Source organism: Drosophila sulfurigaster, chromosome X (genome assembly GCF_023558435.1).
Source record: "Drosophila sulfurigaster albostrigata strain 15112-1811.04 chromosome X, ASM2355843v2, whole genome shotgun sequence".
Classification (NCBI taxonomy): Eukaryota; Metazoa; Arthropoda; class Insecta; order Diptera; family Drosophilidae; genus Drosophila; species Drosophila sulfurigaster.
This window is the reverse complement of record NC_084885.1, coordinates 29,038,473-29,059,603: the sequence shown is the minus strand read 5'-3', so window position 1 is coordinate 29,059,603 and position 21,131 is coordinate 29,038,473. Positions and strand designations below refer to the sequence as shown.

Sequence of the window (21,131 nt, the reverse complement as noted above, 5' to 3'; positions counted from 1 at the left end):
GCTCTGGTTGCTGTTGCTGCAGCAGCAACCAACTCCTGGCTGCCGTCCAGCTCCAGCTCTAGCTCCAACTTCAGCTCCAACTCCTGCTGACATGGGTGTTGCGTACTGTTTGCGTTTTTATTAGTGCGTACACCAAAAATTTGTTTACTTTGAGGTGTTTTTCGTTGCTGTTGCTGTTGCTGCTGCTGCCGTTGACTGATTTGGTTTGCGTTGTTTTTCCTGGATGAGCTCTTTCCATGTTGCCCAAAAGTAGCTGTTGCTGTTGCTGGCAGTGAGGCAATTTCGTATACATTTGCTGGTCCATGTTCTAAAGGGGGGCGGGCTTCGATATTGCATGCACCAATGCAATAATCAGCAACAGCAACAGCAACAGTTGCTGTCAGTTGCAACTTGCCTGCGATGCAAATGACTTTGCGTGTGGCCTTTCTAATTTGCAAAAGCCAGAGCAGTGTGTGTGTGTGTATGGGTGTGTGTGTGTGTGTTATGCATGTTTGCTTTACCCAATCAGCAAATTCGATATTTCACAAATTGTATGTTACCCTAAAGTAGGTGGAGAGTAATGCTAAATTCTTACAACAATGGACTTTAAAGTAACAACGCTTTGTTGTTTCTTCGGCAGTTTGATATAGTTTACAACCTTTCTAAATAATTATTGTATTTGCTAAATAATAATGTAAATATTAATTGATAACTGTCTAACAATTAAATTACACTCTTTATTATTTTTATTGATATTCTATTAAAATATCGAATACAATGGCGTTCAGGCTAATTTCAGCTTTATAATATTCTGTTGAAATCATTACGAATGTTATTTTGCAAGCTGTTCGGAAAATCAAATAAACATTTTTCCTATTAATGCATAATAATTTTCCAATTTTGAAAAAACATTTCTATTAAATTCTTTTCAGGTTTTCATAAGAAAACCACAATGAAATAAATATGACTAGCCTGTATTTAATGTTGAAGATAGTATGATATTTTCAAATTTACATATTATATTTTTGTTTAGTTCTTTATTAATTTTATTCAGAAAAATGTTACGAAATAGAAAAGCTGGAAATTTAAAAATATTCGTTAATTTTCTTATATATTTCCTGACACATTTTTGTTTAATACGAGTTGGATTTTTATTAGCAAAATTCTCATATATTTTATATTATTTATACTAAATAATATTAGTGATTTTCTTGAGTAAATTGTTAAAAAATTTTATTTCAATATTTGTCTTTTTCTTGAAGTTTGCCAATTATATTATTTCTATTCATGTGCATACAATTCATTATTGTATTTAATAATCGAAAATATTAAAATTATAAAAGCATATAAAGAAATCTTATTTTAAAATTAATAAATAATAATAATAAATTTAATTAGTTGTCTTCAAGAATTTGCTAAAATGTATTAAAAAAAAACGTAAATAATTTGTGTAATATATTTTAGCAATTTCTTTAAGGCAGTCAGTTTTAAGTTTAAAGTCGGCTATTATTATTAAGTCAGCTATTATTATTGGACTATTTATAAATTTAAAAAATGGATTTTCATAGATTTTTGCATTATTTTAATTACTAATGTTGTCAATGTTGAGAAACTAATTGAGAATTTGCGTTGAACTTTCTCGGGTTTTCGTTTAATATACCTCCAAGTAGCTAAATTAAATATTGACTTTTTCGCCGAGTTTCTTTCGTCTATTGTGAAACACAATACAGTTCGTTGCATTGCACAAATATTTATTTCGTTGAGCCAACTGTCAGTAAACTATCGAAAAGTTGCATCATTAATGATGTGAATACTCGTAAACTGGTAACTCTGCGAAGTTGAATGGCTTTCGAGTGCACTTCAAGTAGATTCGAATTTTCAATTGTTTGGCTTGTAATAGATAAGTATTTTGCAATCAATATCCTTGAAATTGAACTGCCTTTTCAGGGGGATTTGCTTGAGCTGCTCAACTCTCGAGTCTCGACTCTCGACTCTCGACTGATAGCAATGCCAAACAAATGCTTCGGCTCAAGTAAAGAAAGAGATGCAGAATGCTAGAGAAAAGGAAAGAGAGTGTGTGTGAGAGAGAGAGAGAGAGGAAAGATGAGAGCATTTTCAGCTGTGATTACCATTCGGGCCATTAGTCTGGGACCGGGCAAGTTGATGATTTCTTTTTTTTTTTTTTTATTTTTACCATTGGCAAGTGACTTTCCATGCAAGGCCCGCATAAGGATCTTTGCTCGCCACTTGATGTCCTTTCACATGCAGCATCCGAAAGCAAGCGAAATATAAAATACGAACAAAAAAATAAAGTGAAGAAATTAAAGCAACAAAAAAACAAAAGAGCCAAAAGCGAGAGCGAGGCGCAAATGTAAACAGCCTGCAAAATGTGGGTGACTGTCTTATACCCTATGAAATGAGTTCAAAGAGGGTATATTAAAGTGCATAAATAAAAACAAAAAATAAAGGGAAAAGTACTTAATTTTTAGTCTCGCATAATAAGAAATAATTGAAGTTCTTTAATATTACAGTATTAAATTTTTTAAATTTTAGAATGAGAGTCCAATTAAAAGATCAGATATGAAATAACTCAAATATTGAAAGATTTTCTAATATTCGTTATGAATAATTATATTTTTTGTTACTAAAACCTAATTGAAAGCGAAAATAATACTAGTTTTCGATATTTTCGGGTTCATCACGCATTTTTCACATTTTAGAAAGAAATTCCTTAAGAAATCTGTCATGAAATATCTCAAATTTTACAAAATATTCTTACAATTTATATTTATAATTTTTTGTTGTTGATAATTGGGTTTTTAAGATATTGTTTGGTTTTTTTTTTTAATATTCGTTATTTGTCAATATATTTGTTTTATTACAACTGAATTGAAGAGCATTTTCAAGAAATTTCAAAGGCTATTTTCGAGTTCATCATTTTTTGGTAACTTAAGCGCAGAGTATTTGGAGATTAAATTTAAAACTTTTTCAGCAAAAAAGCAAAGCAAAGTCTTTTGCAAATGTTGAGAAATTAAATAAAAATATTAATGTAAATTAGTGTAAAATGAAGTGAATCACTTTTAAAACAATTTCGAATTAAGCGACTTAATTTACTGCAGATAATTAAAAATGAAATTGAAATCGAATGACTTTTTGTCTTGTTAGGGTAACTGTGTGTCTGTCATTTGCATTGAATATGCGCATAAATTCTTCTTGGTTTTTGTGCTGCGCTCGCTTCGCATTCCCGTTAATTGTTGTTGCCAGAAGCCACGCCGTCATGTTGATGCTCCATTCGTGATGCTGGGTTTGAGTTGTTTGGCGGTGGTGGTGTTGCTTTTAACTGCTTAAATTGATACAATTAAGTGCCTTTTGGGCTTGTTTATTTGCATTCGCATTCGCATTCGCTTTCGCATTTTTTTTCCTCCCATATTCATGTTGTTGTTTGCCCGCCTTATTTATGTGTCCGGGATAACAATAAGTGAAGTGTTTGCCCTTTTTCGGGCGGCTTTTCCATTTGCCTTTTTCTTTCTTTCACTTTGGCCCAGATCCGTTTGCTTTAATGCTAATTGATTTATGACGGCACCACATGGTGGCTCGACATTCACCAGAACCATGGCCAGCTGACACCAGCTGCTTTTGCCAGCCTGAAGCCTGAAGCTCGATGCTCAAATTTGTCAAGCAGCGCAAACAGAGAACACACAGAGAATGCGGGATCGAACGCGTGTCGATTTTCACACAACGAAATCAAATTTTAAATTGATAAACTCATTGATAACACGCAATACTCTTAGTACTATCTATGCCCCACTGAGTCCTGTGCTCTGCAGGACTCTTTGAGACTCTCAATAGTCATTGCCACGGGCAAGTTCTCTACATTGGAGTTTCAACTTTCAATACTTTATTAATTATAACTTCAATTGCGGTTTACATTTGTCTTCAGTGTGAATATTGAGTACTGCTAAGAGGGAGATTAATAAACTCAGTCAGGAATACTTACCTTCTTAGCATGATTTTCTTTTGAACATTTTTAATAACATTATTTATTGTTAATTAATTAAAATTACTACTACTAAAGGTCTTAAGGTTTATTTTAAATACATACAACTTAATAATACAACAACATTGCATATAAATAATAATATAACAAAATGGTAATTCAAAATGAAATATATTTTTTAGTATTCAATCAAAATTTCAAATCAAAGAGTGACAATATAATTTGTTAGTCTGTTTTGTAAGTACTCTATATAAGTACAAATTTTGTATATTTGAAATGATAAACAAACAAAACAAGCATAGAAGTATTTTTTAATTTGTTTTAAATAAAAAAAAAATACTTTAAAATTTATTTTAAAATATATTTATCGGCAGAAATATGTTTTTAGTTATGTTTAAAATAAAAAAAATTATTCAACAATGTTTTTATAGAATACAAATATTTCATTTGCAATATTAGGCATATTTTTTGATATGTTTAAAATCAAATTTAATGATTTTTAAATGTATTTCAAGCATCCTTCTCTTATCGCAACATTAATCAATAATGTGAACGATTTAAATAATATTAAAATGTTTTTTCCAATATATCTTTCTTTAATTTTAAAAACTTTCTTTTATTTCAGTTTATATTATATAATCAGCTATATAATTTGATATTCATAAATGTGAAAATGTGTTTTTTTTTAATGTGAAAAGAAATAAAGTCTGAAAGTGAAAAGTGTAGAGTGAAAAGTGTAGAGTGTAGTGTAAATATTGATGAAAAGTTTAATATTATTTTTTTTTGTTTTTTTTTTTACAAAGTAGAAAATTCTTAAAGTGAAAAGTGTAGATTGTAAAGTTTGAGTTTGATTTTTTACTTTTTGTTTATAAAATGTAAAGTCTTAAAGTGAAAAGTGTAGAGTATAAAGTGCGAAGTGCAAGTGTATTTTAAAAGTGTCAAAGATCAATCGAAATTTCGAACCACGGTACAAAATGCGTGCCCAGTTCGTCGTGTCGGCTCCACTGTGCATGTGAAAGAGCGGCTACAGCCGCAGGCTAAAGGCTTTGATAACCCGCTGGCTGCTATATGGCGGCATTATGCCGTTGTTGTAGGCCAAAATACATTAGTGAAATGTAACAAAAGCGTCTGAAATGGGAGCTGAGAATTAGACGAAACGTTAGCTATTAGGCCAAGCCAGCAACGCACAACAACAATAAACAGATGCAGATGGAGTCGGAGTTGGAGTTGGAGATGGAAAACGAAAACGAAAACGAAAAGGCGAGCATTAGCAATGAGAAGTACAACAACAACAACAACAGCAACAGCAACAATAATGGAAACACAGGTCATAATGCGAGCAGTTCAAACCGAGGCACAATGTGGCGCCCCTGGGTGAGTTCAATTTCTTTTCATCAGCGTGCGAGAAATGTTGACAAAGAGTGGGAGAAACACGGGGGGAGAAAGCGTTGGAGTTTGAGCTATAGAGAGGGAAGAAATTGAGAATCCAATGGCACAGTCGTCGGCTAGATATGGGCAAGTGTTTAGGCTTTAAAGTTTAGAGAAGTGTGAAATCAGAATTTGATAACTATTTCTCTACTATTTTGGATTTTTCATTCTTATATAAAAGTGGATTCAACTGATTTCTTCAAGGTAGTTTTTACAGCAGAAAATAGTTAATACTAATAATTTGAGATTGCCTCTTTTATAGAGGAAAGAAAGTGAGAGATAAAGAATATTACCATTACCATTATTTGGTATTTAATTTAGTATATTTGTGTATATTTTAAAGTAGCCAATTATGATAAAATACCAAGCACAGATATGTTGTCTTATTTGTTTATTTATTGAATTTGTCTTAAGCTCGTCCGATTATCTTTTTATTTGGTATTAATAATTTCCACATACTGATTGATTATATGCAATAATATGCTATAAATACTAAGCACAGCAACACACACATTTTTATGAGCTTTATATTCTCATCACTATCGATAAAATCATTATTTAGTTTTATATTTAATTGACTCTATTTTGGTATTTTTAAATACTATAAATTATATAAATAATATATATACTAAAAATACTATAAATACAATAAATACCATAAGTACTATAAATACTGTAACTACGATAAATACTATAAATACTATAAATACAATAAATACTATACATACTAAAAATACTATAAATACTACAAATATTATAAATACTATAATTACTAAAAATACTATAAATACTGTTACTACTATAAATGCAAAAAAATACTATAAATACTATAAATACTATAAATACCATAAATACCATAAATACTATAAACACTATAAATACCATAAATACTATAAATACTACACATACTATAAATACTAAAAGTACTAAAAATACTATAATTACCATAAATACTATAAATACAATAAGTACTAAAAATACTATAAATACTATACATACTATAAATACTAAAAATACTAAAAATCGTAAAAATACAATAAAAACTTTACATACTATAAAAATTTTAAATACTATAAATACTATAAATACTATAAATACCATAAGTACCATAAATACCATAAATACAAATATGTGGCCTTGCTGATGCGCTTTATATTCTCCTAATTTGCTAAAGCACTGTCGATAAAATTTCGCAGCAAATAATATTGCCATTTCGTTCGGTATTTAATGAACTCTATTTTGGTATTTTTAAAGCAGCCGCATACTGATTGTTTACAATGAAATACTAAGCACACATGTGTTGCTTTATTTATGCGCTTTACATGCTCATAATTTGCTCTTTCGATTATTTGTCGAATGAAATGCAAAAAAATAAAAATACTAGATTTACTTGGGGTTGAGTTCAAGGGTTTTGCGAGTTTTTTTTTTTTTTTGGGTTTCGCGCTTTTGCTCATTCATTTCAATTTTAATTTACAATTATTGGTTGGTTGTTTATTTAGCTTGGCTTGAGTACGGTTTGGGTTTGGGTTTGGGCTTGGGTTTGGGGTTGAGTTCTGGGCTCAAATTGAGTTGGGTAAGAGCGAGAAAATATCTCGCAGTGTCAGCTAAAGAGCGCACGCCGGACAACACACAGACCGGGCAACAAAAACACCCATAGCAAAGGCAAAGGCAAAAAAAAAAAAAAAAGGAATGTTAGGCCCAAAGGATTCATGACCCAACTGGGCCAAAAACTTTTGCCACAACTGATGCGCAAGAGGCGGGTCAGGGGGAGTGAATGGGTGAATGGTGGAAAGAGGAAAAGGGGGAAAGAGGGGGGAATGGGTTTGTGGATGCTGCCAAGTACATGACCTATCCAAAAATTTGCCAACTCGAGTCGACGCCTACGCCATGGACACGGACATGGGACGCGACTCGTCGTCGTCGTCGTTTTTTATTTTTGGCGTTGTCGTGTTTTTTAACAAACATATCATTGATATTTGTTCTTGTTGCCGCTGCTGCTTGTAAATGAAACTTTTTGCCAGTTATTTTGTTGTCGCAACGACATTGAAAGTAACGAGGCAAGCCCTTCAATTTGAAAATCTCTTTTTTTTTTGGGGGCGTTTTTTATCTTTCTTTCTGCTCTTTGCTTTTTGTTACATTGCATCGCAGTCGAATCGAACGAGTTTTGGATATTGGTTTAAATGTTGACAAGCTCAATGGGCTTTCAATTGTTAAAGCGGCTTTGAAAAGGTAAACAAATTAAGTAATTTATGGCAATAAGTAAACTTTTCAGCAGATGAAAGAGTTCAACACACACACACACACACACACACACATCAAAATGACCTTCATAAGATTTAAATTACATTTGACATTTCACAGCATATTTCTTCAAACAGCATTTATTTACATTTCAACAAAATAGATAAGTCAATCAGCTAAAGTAATCGCTTTATAATGGATTCTTCGACAATTTCATTTTTAAATATTGGATAGCTCTTAATTTCTTAATTCTTTTATATGTTATGCTTTTCTTTTACTGCTTAGCTCTAATAATAACAATTTTCCTATTTTGTTTTTGGTTCTTTTTTGGCTGCAGCTTTTTTCTTTTCTTTCATTTTTTTCTTTCATTTTTTCTTAGCTTATCTGTGCTCACTTTGTAATCTGCAGACTTATTTCATTGTTTTGTTTTATGTTTGGCATTAAATTTGTGAACATGTTCGCTTTTCTTCTTAGTTTGTTTTTCAATAATCAACTACTTCTCTAACATGCTTCTGCCAAGATTTTGCTCTATTCTTTGCTAATTATTGACACACATTTTTGTTTAGGGGACTGGGGTTTATTTCCTTTTTTGAATTCTGCTTCTATTCTACTTCAAATCTTTTACTTGACATTCAACAGCTTCTGCCACTTTTCAGCCAAACTGTGTTTAGATTCTTTGCTGAATCTAGATATTCTGTAGCTTAAAATTGTATTTTAAATTCTTTTGTATTTACTTTTTTGGTTTTCTACTATGTATTTAGAACTTTTAGTTTTTTTGGCAGCCAAAATACAAGAAATTAATTTTATTCAATTTTCTATTTATATTTTTAAATTTAATTCCTTCACTACTCTTCTAATTTTGGTGGTAAATACTGTCAAGCAATTCTTTAGTTCTTCCGTAGGTTAATCTCAAAATTTTCTCATGGTTTTTACCTGGTTTTTATTAGTATTTTTCTGCTGTTATTCTACTACTATTCTACGATGCTTCTGAATTTAAAGTGTTTTTTTTTTTAATATCATGTATGTATGTTTTCATTCTTGATATTCTTCTGTAAAATTAACTGCTACATATAGTCAAAAAAATACTAAAAGCTTCTCTTCTTTTTCTGCAATTTATTTACTATGCTTCCACAATTCTTCTGATACTTGAAAGGAAAGTGTTTCTTATATATTTTTCGTTATTCCTTAAATTGTCTTTGAATGTTTTTATATTTTCTACATACATATATTAAATTTATCAATTTATTTATTAGTCATATGCCATTATTCAGACACTATCTTTTCTTGCATTAAGAAATGTTTATATATATTCTTGAGTGTTTTTACTTTCTAGAATTATTCCTATATTTATTTACTATTCTTATAGCATTCTTCTGATACTTTCTGTTAAATAATTTGCCAAATATTGCCAAACAATCCTTTAGCTCTGCTTTGGTTTAACACTTTCCTCCATGGTCACTTTTTTTGTTTGTTGTTGATAGTCTAGCAAATGCATGTAAATATCTTCTTTAACCCTTGGCATTATCTGGACTTTGTCGTAGGCGTCTTGTGTTATGCTTATTTGTTAACAATCGCGGCTCACACACATTCTCCTCGAAGAGGAAGAGAGAAAGAAAGGAAATGAAAGGCTGTTAGATGGTTATTCTTGTTGGGTGGTGTCTCTTTCTCTTTCTCTCTCTTTCTCTTTCTCTCTCTTGCTCTTTTGCTCTGTGGGTGGTTTGTCGAAGGAGGCATTTGGCCGGAGAGTTTACCACATTATTACCAGGGTGCTTGGGCATGACCTAAGGTCTGGCGCCTCCCGTTGTGGGGCTTATTACTTTGTAGCCCCGTTCAGCCTGCTGCTGCTGATGGCAACATCCGAGTGTGTATGTGTGGGTAGTGTGTGTGTGTGTGTGTGTGTGTGTTGGCATTGGCTTGGTTCGCTTGGCCTGTGGGGTCGACTGCTTCTGAGAGTTTTGTTCATTTCATTTTGTTTTTGGGTTGCGTATGTGGCCGGTGCTTATTAAGCTGCCCTTTTCAGTTCCTGCTGAGTGTGTGCGTGTGTGTGTGTGTGTGTGTGCACATTTAAGCGTCTGTCCGCCATAAAAACAAATTTAATTTACGTAATTTTCAGTAAATGTCTACATCAGTTTCAGTTTCAGTTTCAGGTTTGAAGTGCGGTTGCCTCAAGAGGGAGATACAAGTGTGTGTGTGTCTGAGAGAGACAAAGAGAGAGAGAGAGAGAGAGAGAGAGAGAGAGAGAGAGCGAGTGTGAGAGAGAGCGAGCGTGTTTGTGTGTGTGTGCGAGTTTGTAGTATATAAATAAATGCAAATTTTTGATTAATTTTTAATAATGCTCATCAAATTTAAACAATGTTGTTGTTGCTGTTGTTGTTGTTGCTGCTTGTGTTTTGTGTTTGCCAATTTGCCAGCTGAACACGCACGCACACACACACACTCCCATACACACATGCAAACTGTCTATCCCTGGAAGGCAAGCGAGAGTTTTGCTTTTGCTTTTGCTTCATACGCCCCCGTTGGCTGCGCTGCGGCTTATTTGGTCGCACACCCTGTGTGTGGGCAATAAAGGGGTAGCAGAAGGAGGGGTAAGAGGGGAAGAGGAGAAGAAGCTAGCGAGGAAACCCTTGAATTGCCCTGCGATTCCATGTGACTTGGCTCTGAGCTGGTGTCTCAGTTAATTGCGCTAATAGGCGACAATTTGATTTGCCTTTTTGGCAGTCTCTCGGCGTGTTTCCCCCGCTTCCCCCCCCTCGAGTCGAAAGCCAAAGCCAAAACCAAAAACACGCCCAACGCTCCGTCCTTTCTTCTTCTTCGTCTGCCGTCTTTCCACTTCCACTCTTCGCCTTTTCAAGCTAAAATCAAAATCAAATCAAGCTGAGAGCTCAACTCTCAACTCGCCTCTTTACAGAGTTGTGATTTTTCTTCCTGTTCAATTTTTTTTTTTTTCGCTTTTGCTTTTGCCGTTTTATGTTCATTTTTAATAAGTAAAGTGCTCTTTTAAAATTGTGCTGTTAAAATGTTAACAGACTGCCGTTCAATTGCTTTGGCAGCTATCAAATAAAACTATTCAATTAAAGACTTGTGGTCAATAAATGTATTTCACAAGTCCGATGCAATAAATGCCAATTAGTTCATTTTTTATTGTTGTTTGCTGTGCAATTTTAATTTAATAAACTAGCTGGCTTTTTCTTTAATTTTCATGTTTAATTTATTTCATACCATTTACTTGACAAATGACGAGAATTTTAATTAAAAAATCAAACGAAATTTACTTTTTATACTAAATGAGAATAATGCAATTCAAGTAAAATAAGAAGATGAAGTGTAAAGGAAAATTTGATTTTGTTTTCCTCATAATTAAAACATAAAATGCAAGCAAACAATTGAAATAGCAGATAGTAAAATAATAACTTGATTGAGCCTGAAAATTTTGTTTACACTTGTTGGCAGCTGAAATGAGATATTATTATTCTATTATTATTCCAAATAACGCTTTTTGGTATATTTGTAGTATTTTTTGTTATATATGTGTGATATATTTTAAAAATAATATCGCTCTGCTCACTGGTTATATTATATCAATATACTAAATGAAGCATTTGGTATATTTCAGTATTTTTCTGTAGATTAGCTTAGTATAGCTAGCGGGTAATAAAATATGAATATATCAAATAAAACTGTTGGTATATTTTTAGTATATTTTGTTATATGAGTGTGGTATATTTTTTTAGTATTTTTTGTTATATGAGTGTGGTATATTTTAAAAATAATATCGCTCTGCTCGCGGGTTATATAATATTAATATACCAAATAAAGTTTTCGGCATATGTCAGTATTTTTTGGTATATTAGTTTGGTATATTTTAAAACATAATAGAAGAAGTAATATAAGTTTTAAAAGGTAAATTTGTTAACTAAATCGATGTGCTTAGCCATAAAATTTACTTATTATCTTTAGATAGATAGATTGTAAATAAATAAAGAATATAAAAAAAAATATATAGATGTGCTTAGCGCTTAAGTTTCCTATTTCCAAGAGCATAAAAGTATGAAATAGAAAGTCTGCTCTCAAGTTATAGTACGCTAAGCTCGCCAGTGATTTGTAGCCTCTATTTTCACTTATTTTTTTTTGGTTTTTTGCTGCTCTCGCAATCGCAATGTTCGTTGTAAGCTGCAACTGCTTGCACATTGTTCATACGCCGCGTGCGCCCGACGTAAACATCAATAACATAAAGTTTAATTTCTTTTCTACTGCTGTCGCTGGCAATTCAGCCTCAGCTGTGTTTATCCCTCTCTCTCTCTCTCTGGCTCTCTCTTTTTTTACTTGCTACTTCACTTCATTTTTGTGTCGCTCTGTTGTTGCCCCATTTGCTACGCCTAATCTGAGCCTCTGCGTTAATTTGCATGCATCGCTTTGTTGCTCGTTGTTGTCGTACTTGCTGTTGCTTCCCTTGTTGCCGTTGTTGCTGTTGTTGCTGTCATCGCTGCATCCTTCTTGGCTCCATCTGCTTGCCGCTTCCACTTGTCGTTCTTTTTTGCTTGTATGTAGTTGTTGCTGCTCTATCTTTCATTCTTTCTTCTGCTGCTTTTATGGCTGCGACGCCATTTTATTTTTGCATTGGCTTAGCTGTTGCTGTTGCTGCTGCTGTTGCTGTCGTTGTGGCTGCTTCTGGCATCGCTTAAAACTGCTCGCAACTTCAATTTAATAATACAAAAAAAACAAGATTCAACAGCAGCAACACAAAAAAGAAAAGAAAAAAAATCTGCACTCTTATTATGCCATCAACAATAAAAACAACGCTGACGTCGTCGACGACGGCCGCGCAACAATAATAGCAACAACAACAACGACAACAACAACAACAACAACAACAACATCAACCGACTGGCTACAAAAAAGTTTTGCCGCTCAACATTTTGCACCGCATTTTGTGCAGCAGCAACTTAATCATAAAAAAATATAATAAAACACGCAAGTGACAGTTAAGTACCCAAAGCCCGGCGATAAGATATCCTACAATGGGGATTACAATTTTATCAGCTAAACTTGACTTTTCCCCATAACTATTTAAAGCCAAGTTTCACATTTTTTATAAAATAAATTTATTTAATTAACAAGTTGTACATACATATATGAACAACGAAATGGGAATTAATCACAGTATGAGTTTCAAATATTTACAGGCATATTTATATTTACTATTTTACAACAGGTTTTAATTGTTTTGTCTGAAAAGCTGGTATATTTTATATTCAATGGAATATACCAAATTTAGAGTTTGGTATATTGTAGTATTTTTGGCTAATAATCCGGTATATTTTGAATGTATATTTTAATATGAATGACAATCTGGTATATTCTATAATTAATGGTATATACCAAATTTTGACTTACATTCGGGCATATTTAGCATGTAGCTGTACTATCTCAATAGATTGAGCAACTGGTATATGGTATATACCAAATTTAACTTTTAGTATATGTCAGTATTTTTACCTAACAATCTAACAAATTTTGATTGTAGTTGTACTACGCCAATATATTGAGAAACTGGTATATTTTGAGCTCAATGGTACATACTAAATTTAGCGTCTGGTATTTTTTAGTATTTTCGGCTGCAAATTTGGCATATTTTGAATGTAGTACTATATCAATATACCAAATATCACTTTTGGTATATTTTAGTATGACTGAGAAACTGGTGTATTTTGTACTTAGTGGTATATATTCAGCGTAGTACTATGTCAATATACCAAATATAGCTTTAGGTATATTTTTGTATTTTTGTGGTATATTATTTTGGTATATTTTCGAAGAAACAGTGAGATTTCGCTTAGCTATCTTAGTTCTTTTTATAAAATATAAATGTATATTTTTTTAATTCCTACAATCCATCAACTCTCGTTGCCAATCTACCCATTTTGTGCACTCGAATGTAGGGTATAATATAAGAAAAACATTTGGAGACGCCGCGATAAACTTTGCCAGCAGCGTTGCCGCTGGCCGCATCAGCTAAGCATCAACAGCAGCAGCAACAAGAACAACAGCAAGAACAACAACATGAGTACAAGCAGCAACAAATTCTCTGTGGGCGTGGCAAATCACCTTGCGCCTCCCACGACAGTAAACAAAGTCCAGAGCACACAGTGTGCGATGTTCATTTGTTGTGCTAGATTAGAAGATATTCGCATAGGCGAGTCCAAACGATTATTATGAATACTTGCACTTAATATTAGTGCCAAACATCTTCATAATAAAAGTTAATATATATACTCAATCATTATTCCTTGATTTTTGACCACGGTACGGGAGGAATTCTAATAACTATTTCAATGGGAATCTAACTAACTTCCTAATCAAGCTAACTTCCACTCCAGCTGTAGCGGAAATTATAGATATTACAGTTATTTTATATATAATACAATTACATTCATTGTTGTCTAGTCGATAATTTCTCATACTTTAGTTGGCGCTGAAAATCTGGTATATTTGTGAACTCTATGGTATATTTTGAATGTAGTATTTGATGAATATACTAAATATAGCTATCGGTATATTTTACGATATATGTGGTATATTAATTTGACATATTTTATGAATTTGCTATATTTCAGGAGTAAGGAAAGAAGCTGGAATTAAAAAAATTAAATAAAAAAAACATAACTGTTTATTTTTAAGAAAATATACCAAAATAATATACCCCAAAAATACTAAGATATACCTAAAGCTATATTTGGTATATTGACATAGTACTACGCTGAATATATACCACCAAGTACAAAATATACCAGTTTCCTAGTCATACTAAAATATACCAAAAGTGATATTTGGTATATTGATATATATTTATATTGTGCTTCTATCGAAAATTGTATTATTTTCGGACTATACTTTCTATTTGAAGTGTTTCCTTAATACATTCTTCTTCGAATATTGTACTGCCTTTTTCTGACATTCTTTAGTAGGTATGGCAGTTATTTGTATTTTTCTTTTATAGTACTTAATTTTTGTAGTATGCCATTGAAAAACTTCTCTGAATTTGCATTTTTCATATAATATCAACGCTGTATTTGAATTTTATTGCTTTTCAACGATTGTCTTCAATAATTGTTCTATAAAATACTTATTTCATTAATACTCTTTCGTATTATTTTGTAAGCTTCTCTTTTTAAATTTTGTTTATGGAAACTTCTAGTTTTTTTATTCTTAAAATAGTGAATTAAAGTTCTTTCTGCGTACTTTTATTTACTGCTGTTTGCAATTTACTTTTTAAACTTAACTTGCTTTAAAATGCTTATTATGATATTCCTCTCAAAATGAAGTTAACTGCAATGAACTCTGACATTAACTCGTTTGTCTTTCATCTATTAAACTTAGTTAAGTTGGCTGTTCAGTTTGAATTTGATATTGAAGCAGTAAATAAAGTAAATAAACGTGTTCAGTACGCATTTTGCTTATCAAATTCTCGCTTTTAAAGCTGCACGCTTGCGCGTCTAGCTTCGAGTTTGGAGCTTTGCAATGCAATTGATTTGACTGGCTGGAAAAAGGGTTAAGATGATGAGACGATTGAGCTGTGACGTCAGGGCCGCGGAAGTTCAGTTGCAAGTTGTAAGTAGCAAGTGGCATGTGGCATGTGGCAAGTGGCAATGCAACGCAACGCTGCGCTGCTGACTGTTTGTTGATTGCTGTCCCAGTGACCCACTTGCAAAGGCTGCGACTCCAACTGCTGCGATTGCTGATGGCAGCAGCAACTGCTGCTGTTGCTGCTATTGCTGCTGCAGCTGTTTGTGGCAGCATCGCCGCAAGACAATTGCAACAAAGAGCGAGAAGCCGTCGCCGTCGCCGTCGCCACAGTTGCCATTTAAATGCAAAACATATTCGTTTTTGGGGCTGGGCGCCAAAGTCAAAGGACTGCGAACTACGCCACAGAAGAGCGAATGAATTGCAGAGAGATAGAGAGAGAGAGAGAGAACGAGAAAGAGAGAGAGAGAAATGCAGAGAGAGAGCGAGAAAGTGCGAGAGATTTCTCGTCTATTCAACATCGTGTGACTTGCGCACTTCAACTGAAATTTGCTCATTTTCGTGGTGAATTCGCTGTGGTAAAAGCTTCAAAGAGCCAAAGAGCAACACAAAGTTAAGAGCAAAATGCTTAAAGCAGCAGCATTGCTGTTATTTCCGCTAATTAAACACTTTTCCCTTTTGAGTAACACACACACACAAAAAAACAGCAACAGAAACAGAAAGCAGCTAAACACAAGCTGAAACCTAAAGAACCACAAGACCCATCAAGGACTAAGAACGAGAACGAGACCAAGAGCAAGACATTGACTACGACCTAAAATCTACGGCGGCATTCTTCGTCACATTTTTGCTCCAAATTGAGACATAAATGTTGCTGTTGTGCCAACATTGAGTAGGGCGCAAAAATGCTTGAGACAGAAGCCATTTTGTGACAAATTTCTGCTTAAAGTTTCAACTTAATCTCATCCATAAAGCAGAAACAAAAAAAAAATATAAAAAACAAACATGTCTTGGCAATCAAATTGAATTGCAATTGCATTTGAATTTGTTTTTAACACCGATTGAAATGGATATTTCATGTATTGAGCTTTGCAAAGTTATGCAGCAAAACGATATTGACAAGACAACGCGAACATTAACATTTTTCAATTTTCATATCAATTTTTTAGAAGATCTTATAAAGAACATAATTCAATGATAATATTGAAATATTTTCAATCTTGGAAAAGTAAGTAACTGTAATAAAAAATGCCTCAGACTAAAAATACTTAATAGCTTATTGAAATTACATACTTAATTATTATTATTATTTATAATTATTAAGTCAACAGTCGAATATAGCTATCACAATACATAGATAGCTATTAACAGAGATTTATATTTCACTATTCAGTATATTATTCAGTATTTTATTAAGCATCTTCATAAGATTGCATGCTTATTAGTTCATTTTTTGTTGTTGCTTGTTTTACCTATTTTATTATTATTATTATTTTATTTATTATATTAAGAAAGGTTTTTTCACTATTCAGTATATTATTCAGTATTTGATTAAGCGTCTTTATTGGCATTCATTTTCTTATTCATTTTTTTTTGTTGTTGTTGTATTTTCCGTGGTTTTCTTCAAAGCATGTTATCAAAATTTTTGCACACGTTGCCTGCAAATATATTCGCATAAAAGAGATTCTTAATATTCGATTCTTTTGATTTTCAATATTCTTATTGTTTTAAGTAATTTATTTATAGATTTCTGTTATGTTTGTTATCAAATTTTTACTAATACGTAGTAAAAACTTTGAACAGACTTTTATCAAATTGAAGAGTGCGAAAAGAAGGAAGGAATGAATTTTAGTTTTGAAAAACTAAATAATACAGAATTTTGTTGGCTTCATATTTAGTGTTATTAAGTTAGTTGAATTTTGTTTTATTTTGGCCATGGCTTTGGGAACAGTTTGTACAACACTTAATTAGCAGTTTTTGTGGAAAATTATCAGAATGTGTGGCAGTGACAAGACTTCGTCTTCGTGAGTTTAACGAGCTGTCTGGAAAATGTTCTGCTACGTGTTCTGTCCACCCCATCTGGAGCATATTCGAACAAAAGCAACCCAAACCCGAAACCCAACCCCAACCCCAAACCTTGCAGACAGCAACTACAATTCCAACTTTAGCATGTTTGTTATGGCAATCATTGTCGTTGTTGTTATTCTAGTTGTAGTTGTAGTTGTAGTTGTAGTTGTAGTTGTTGTTGTATTTGGCAAGCTGTTTGTTTATTTAAAGCAATTGAAAATTAATTAATTTACTTACGTAACCGAAACTGACACAAAATAAATAAATGTGCATACACCGAAAATTGTCGTCTATCTGCTGCTGTTGTCAAGCGAGCGATGTGAATGAAGATGAAAATGAAAATGAAGTTGTCGATTGCGTTGCTGAGATGGAAATAAAGATGAAGGTAAACTAGAGAAAGAGATGGAGATAGAGTTAATAATATAATATATGTGAGAATGCCGAGTTCAGATAGCTTTAGAGATGGAAATGAAACAAAAAGGTGGAGATGAAGTTGCGAATGTAGAGGGAATCAGATGAAATAGCAGATAAATATGGATTGGGGTAGAAATATAAATTAACTGAGATAGTGATATAGATATGAGATGAAAATCAAAAATGAAATTAAGAGAGATAAGAATCGAAATAAAGCGATATGCGGAAATTAAGATGGAGATGGAGATGAAGATAAACATGAAGATATATATATATATATAGATGAAGATAAACATGAAGAATATATGTTATGTATATGCAATTGGAGATTAAGATAGAGTTGTAGACAGTTGTCGAAAGTTGGAAATCAAAATATAGATAGATGTAGATATGGAAATGAATAAAGACTGAGGCGGAAATTGTAGATGCAGATGAAGCTGAAGATGAAGATGAAGCTATATGTATTTACATATAGATAGATAGAGTTGTAGACACCGAAAATAGAGGTAGCTATATAACATAGAAAGAGATCAAGATTAAAATAGAAATAAAGTTGAAAGTACAAATGAATATGGAGAACGAAATAGTTTTATAGACAAAGACAGATTTAGATATATTGATGGTGAGGAAGATTTAAATGAATATATATAGAGAGAGAAATACATATATATTTAGAGATAGAGATAGAGTAGTAGATAGAGATGGAAATAGGGAAAGAGATGAAAATCGAAAGATGCAAATAAAAATGGAAATATTTGGGGATATGGATATAATGGTTATAAAGACAAAAGCGGATATTGAGTTGCGGATATCGATGGCGATGGAGCTTTAAATGAAGATATACATATATATAGAGATATGTATATAATTATGTATTCAGAGGCAGAGATAGAGATAGAGATAGAGATAGAGATAAAGTAGTAAAATAGTAAAAGGAAATGGTAATAGAAAAGGTAATAGAAATAATATAGGAGCGAAATTATATATTGGGACGAAATCGAGGTTGAGTTGAAGATATGAATGAAGATGAATATCGAAATGGAACTAAAGATAGAGATAGATATAAGATGCGGATAAAGAAAGAGAAAGAAAGAGATATGCATAAAACGAGGCGGGAAGAAGGAGAATGAGATGCACAATTACTATATGCTTCTAATACTGACAACGAGGCGTTCAAGTTGAAGTTTCGCAACAACAGCAACTGCAAATGGTCACAAGGCCGAAGTAGAAAGAGAAAGAAGGAGCAACAGAGGGAGAGAGAGATAGAGAAAAGGAGAGATAGTGAGAAGCAAAGTGCGAGAGTGACATGAATTGTTTGTGTATGTCTGTCTTTAAATTATAATAAAGCGTAAAAGCAGCAGCAACAGCAACGGGCAACAGCAACACTTGCAGCTGCAGCTGAAACTGAAGCTGCAACAGCTGCCGCATTAGCTGAGAATGAAGTTGCAAAATGATGCGTCAACTGAAAAGTTGGCAACGTTTAGTTGTGTTCATTGTTGTTATTGCTGGCAAAGTAGTTTATGTTATTGTTGTTGTAGTTGTTGTTGTTGCTAGTAGTTGGTTGCTGGTTGCTGCTGTTGGCAGCAGGTAATGTCGGAGAGTCGCTTGGCTTGCTGCACTTTGGCGTTGCCTGCAAATGACATGCATCAAATTGAATGAAAACATTGTAAAGTGCAAAGTCTCAACAACACACACACACACCGATACACATACCAACACACACACATACACACACGCACACCAACACTTTGACAGTGAGTGTGGCAGACAAGCGGAAATGATTTTTGGGGTTGTGGCAATTCGGACTTTGTCGTTGACCAAATAAGCCAATGAAATTAGTTGTCTCTCTCTCTCTCTCTCTCTCTCTCTCTCTCTGTCTATCCCCATCTCACTCTATGTTTTGCACTGTGCAATCATAAATTTTTGCATTATGAAATTAAAATTAAGAAACCACGCGCACAAAAAAAAAGCGAGTGAAAACTTTTGCTGCTGGCCAACAGCCAACAATTGACAACAACTTTCCACAGCAGCCACAACAACAACAACAAGAACAACAACAACACTTGCACTGTATTTGCATATTTCAAGTAGTAAATTAGATTTTCGCTTTTTAACTTGGAGGGGCAACAATTTGCAAAACTTCTGCCACACACACAAACACAATTGAAAATGTTGAAAGCGTCTTCGATTTGAGCGAATTCTGACAACCATTATTTCAAATTGAATGCTTCTTTGCAAAATTTACATTTAGCTGTTACGCTTTAAAATAAATATGCAGAGCCATGAACTTTGCCAAATTTCAAATAGAACAAAACAAGTCTGAGTTCATTCATCAGAACATTTGAATTTAGTAAACAGTTCTGTGATATTTTGAGAAGCAATTGTTTTATCTATATAAAGTGATTGAAAATAGAATTCTTAATTCATTCCCATTCTCATTCTCAACAACGATTGAATTTATGAAATAATTATTCTTTATATAATATAATACTTTAATGCTAACGATTGAGTTTTAGTAAACAAAGGAAATCTTAGATCACGTTTGAATTTAGTAAACAGTTCTGTGATATTTTGAGAGGCAATTGTGATTGAAAAGAGAATTTATAATTCCTTCATTATAACGATTAAAGTAATGAAATAATTATTCAATATATGACAAAGAGCTGAGATTAGTACATAAAATGATAAGCTAACTACTTTAGGAAATAGTAATTATTAATATGAAATTTGCTGTCATTTGTATAAATACTCATTGTTGGATAACAAGTTTGACTGTCATTACACAAAGTTTTCAGACAACTCTGGTGACCTTTATGTTTTAATAATACGCACAAAAAAGATCATATGCAAGTTTGTATGAGATTGAAAGGTGTTTTTCCCTCTTGCGCGCAATTCATCTTCATGACTTTCACTTTTAATAATTCACATTCAAATTTAATGCCAATCATTTGGCACAAATTCTGCGTGTGTATTTTTGTTTTTCATGTGATTTGCTTTGTTTTCGTTGCTTGAGGGAAGGCTGCTTAGGAAAGGACTGCGACAGATTACGTATACGAGGCGTTGCGTTTAGCCCACGTTTATTTGGCAAGCGGCGTGGCAAAGCGGGCAGGCAGCCAAAGGCAAAACAGTGTCAACAACAGCAAGAAGAAGAACAAGAAGAAGAAGAAGAAGAAGCAGAAGAAGAAGAGCTGTTTTCAATTGCTGGTAAAAATGTTGCTGCAACTTTGTTGCTGACGTGATTGCTATTGGCAGCGACAACAGCAGCAACAACAATGGCAACAAACTGTCGCAGCAAAACAATAGATAATGATGACACGTCAGCTTTTGTCATGTGACAATAAGCAGAGCAATAACAACAACAACAACAACAACAGCCATAGCAACAACAGCAACACATGAAGCTACTCGATGTCTGTTGTCAGCAACAGCAGCAACAGCAGCAACAGCAGGAAAAGCGCGCAAAAGTAACAAACTTGAATATAGG

The 21,131-nt window shown here is 33.1% G+C and overlaps 1 protein-coding gene across 1 annotated transcript in view; it reads left to right on the top strand.

The window, feature by feature from the left end:
- Positions 1-4,859: 4,859 nt before the first annotated feature.
- Positions 4,860-21,131, top strand: part of LOC133847367 (GATA zinc finger domain-containing protein 21-like) — a 70,619-nt gene continuing 54,347 nt past the window's right edge. The window contains exon 1 of the mRNA XM_062282353.1: positions 4,860-5,350. Within this exon, the coding sequence (XP_062138337.1) occupies positions 5,180-5,350 (171 nt within the window). The 5' untranslated portion in view covers positions 4,860-5,179. The remainder of the gene's footprint in view (positions 5,351-21,131) is intronic.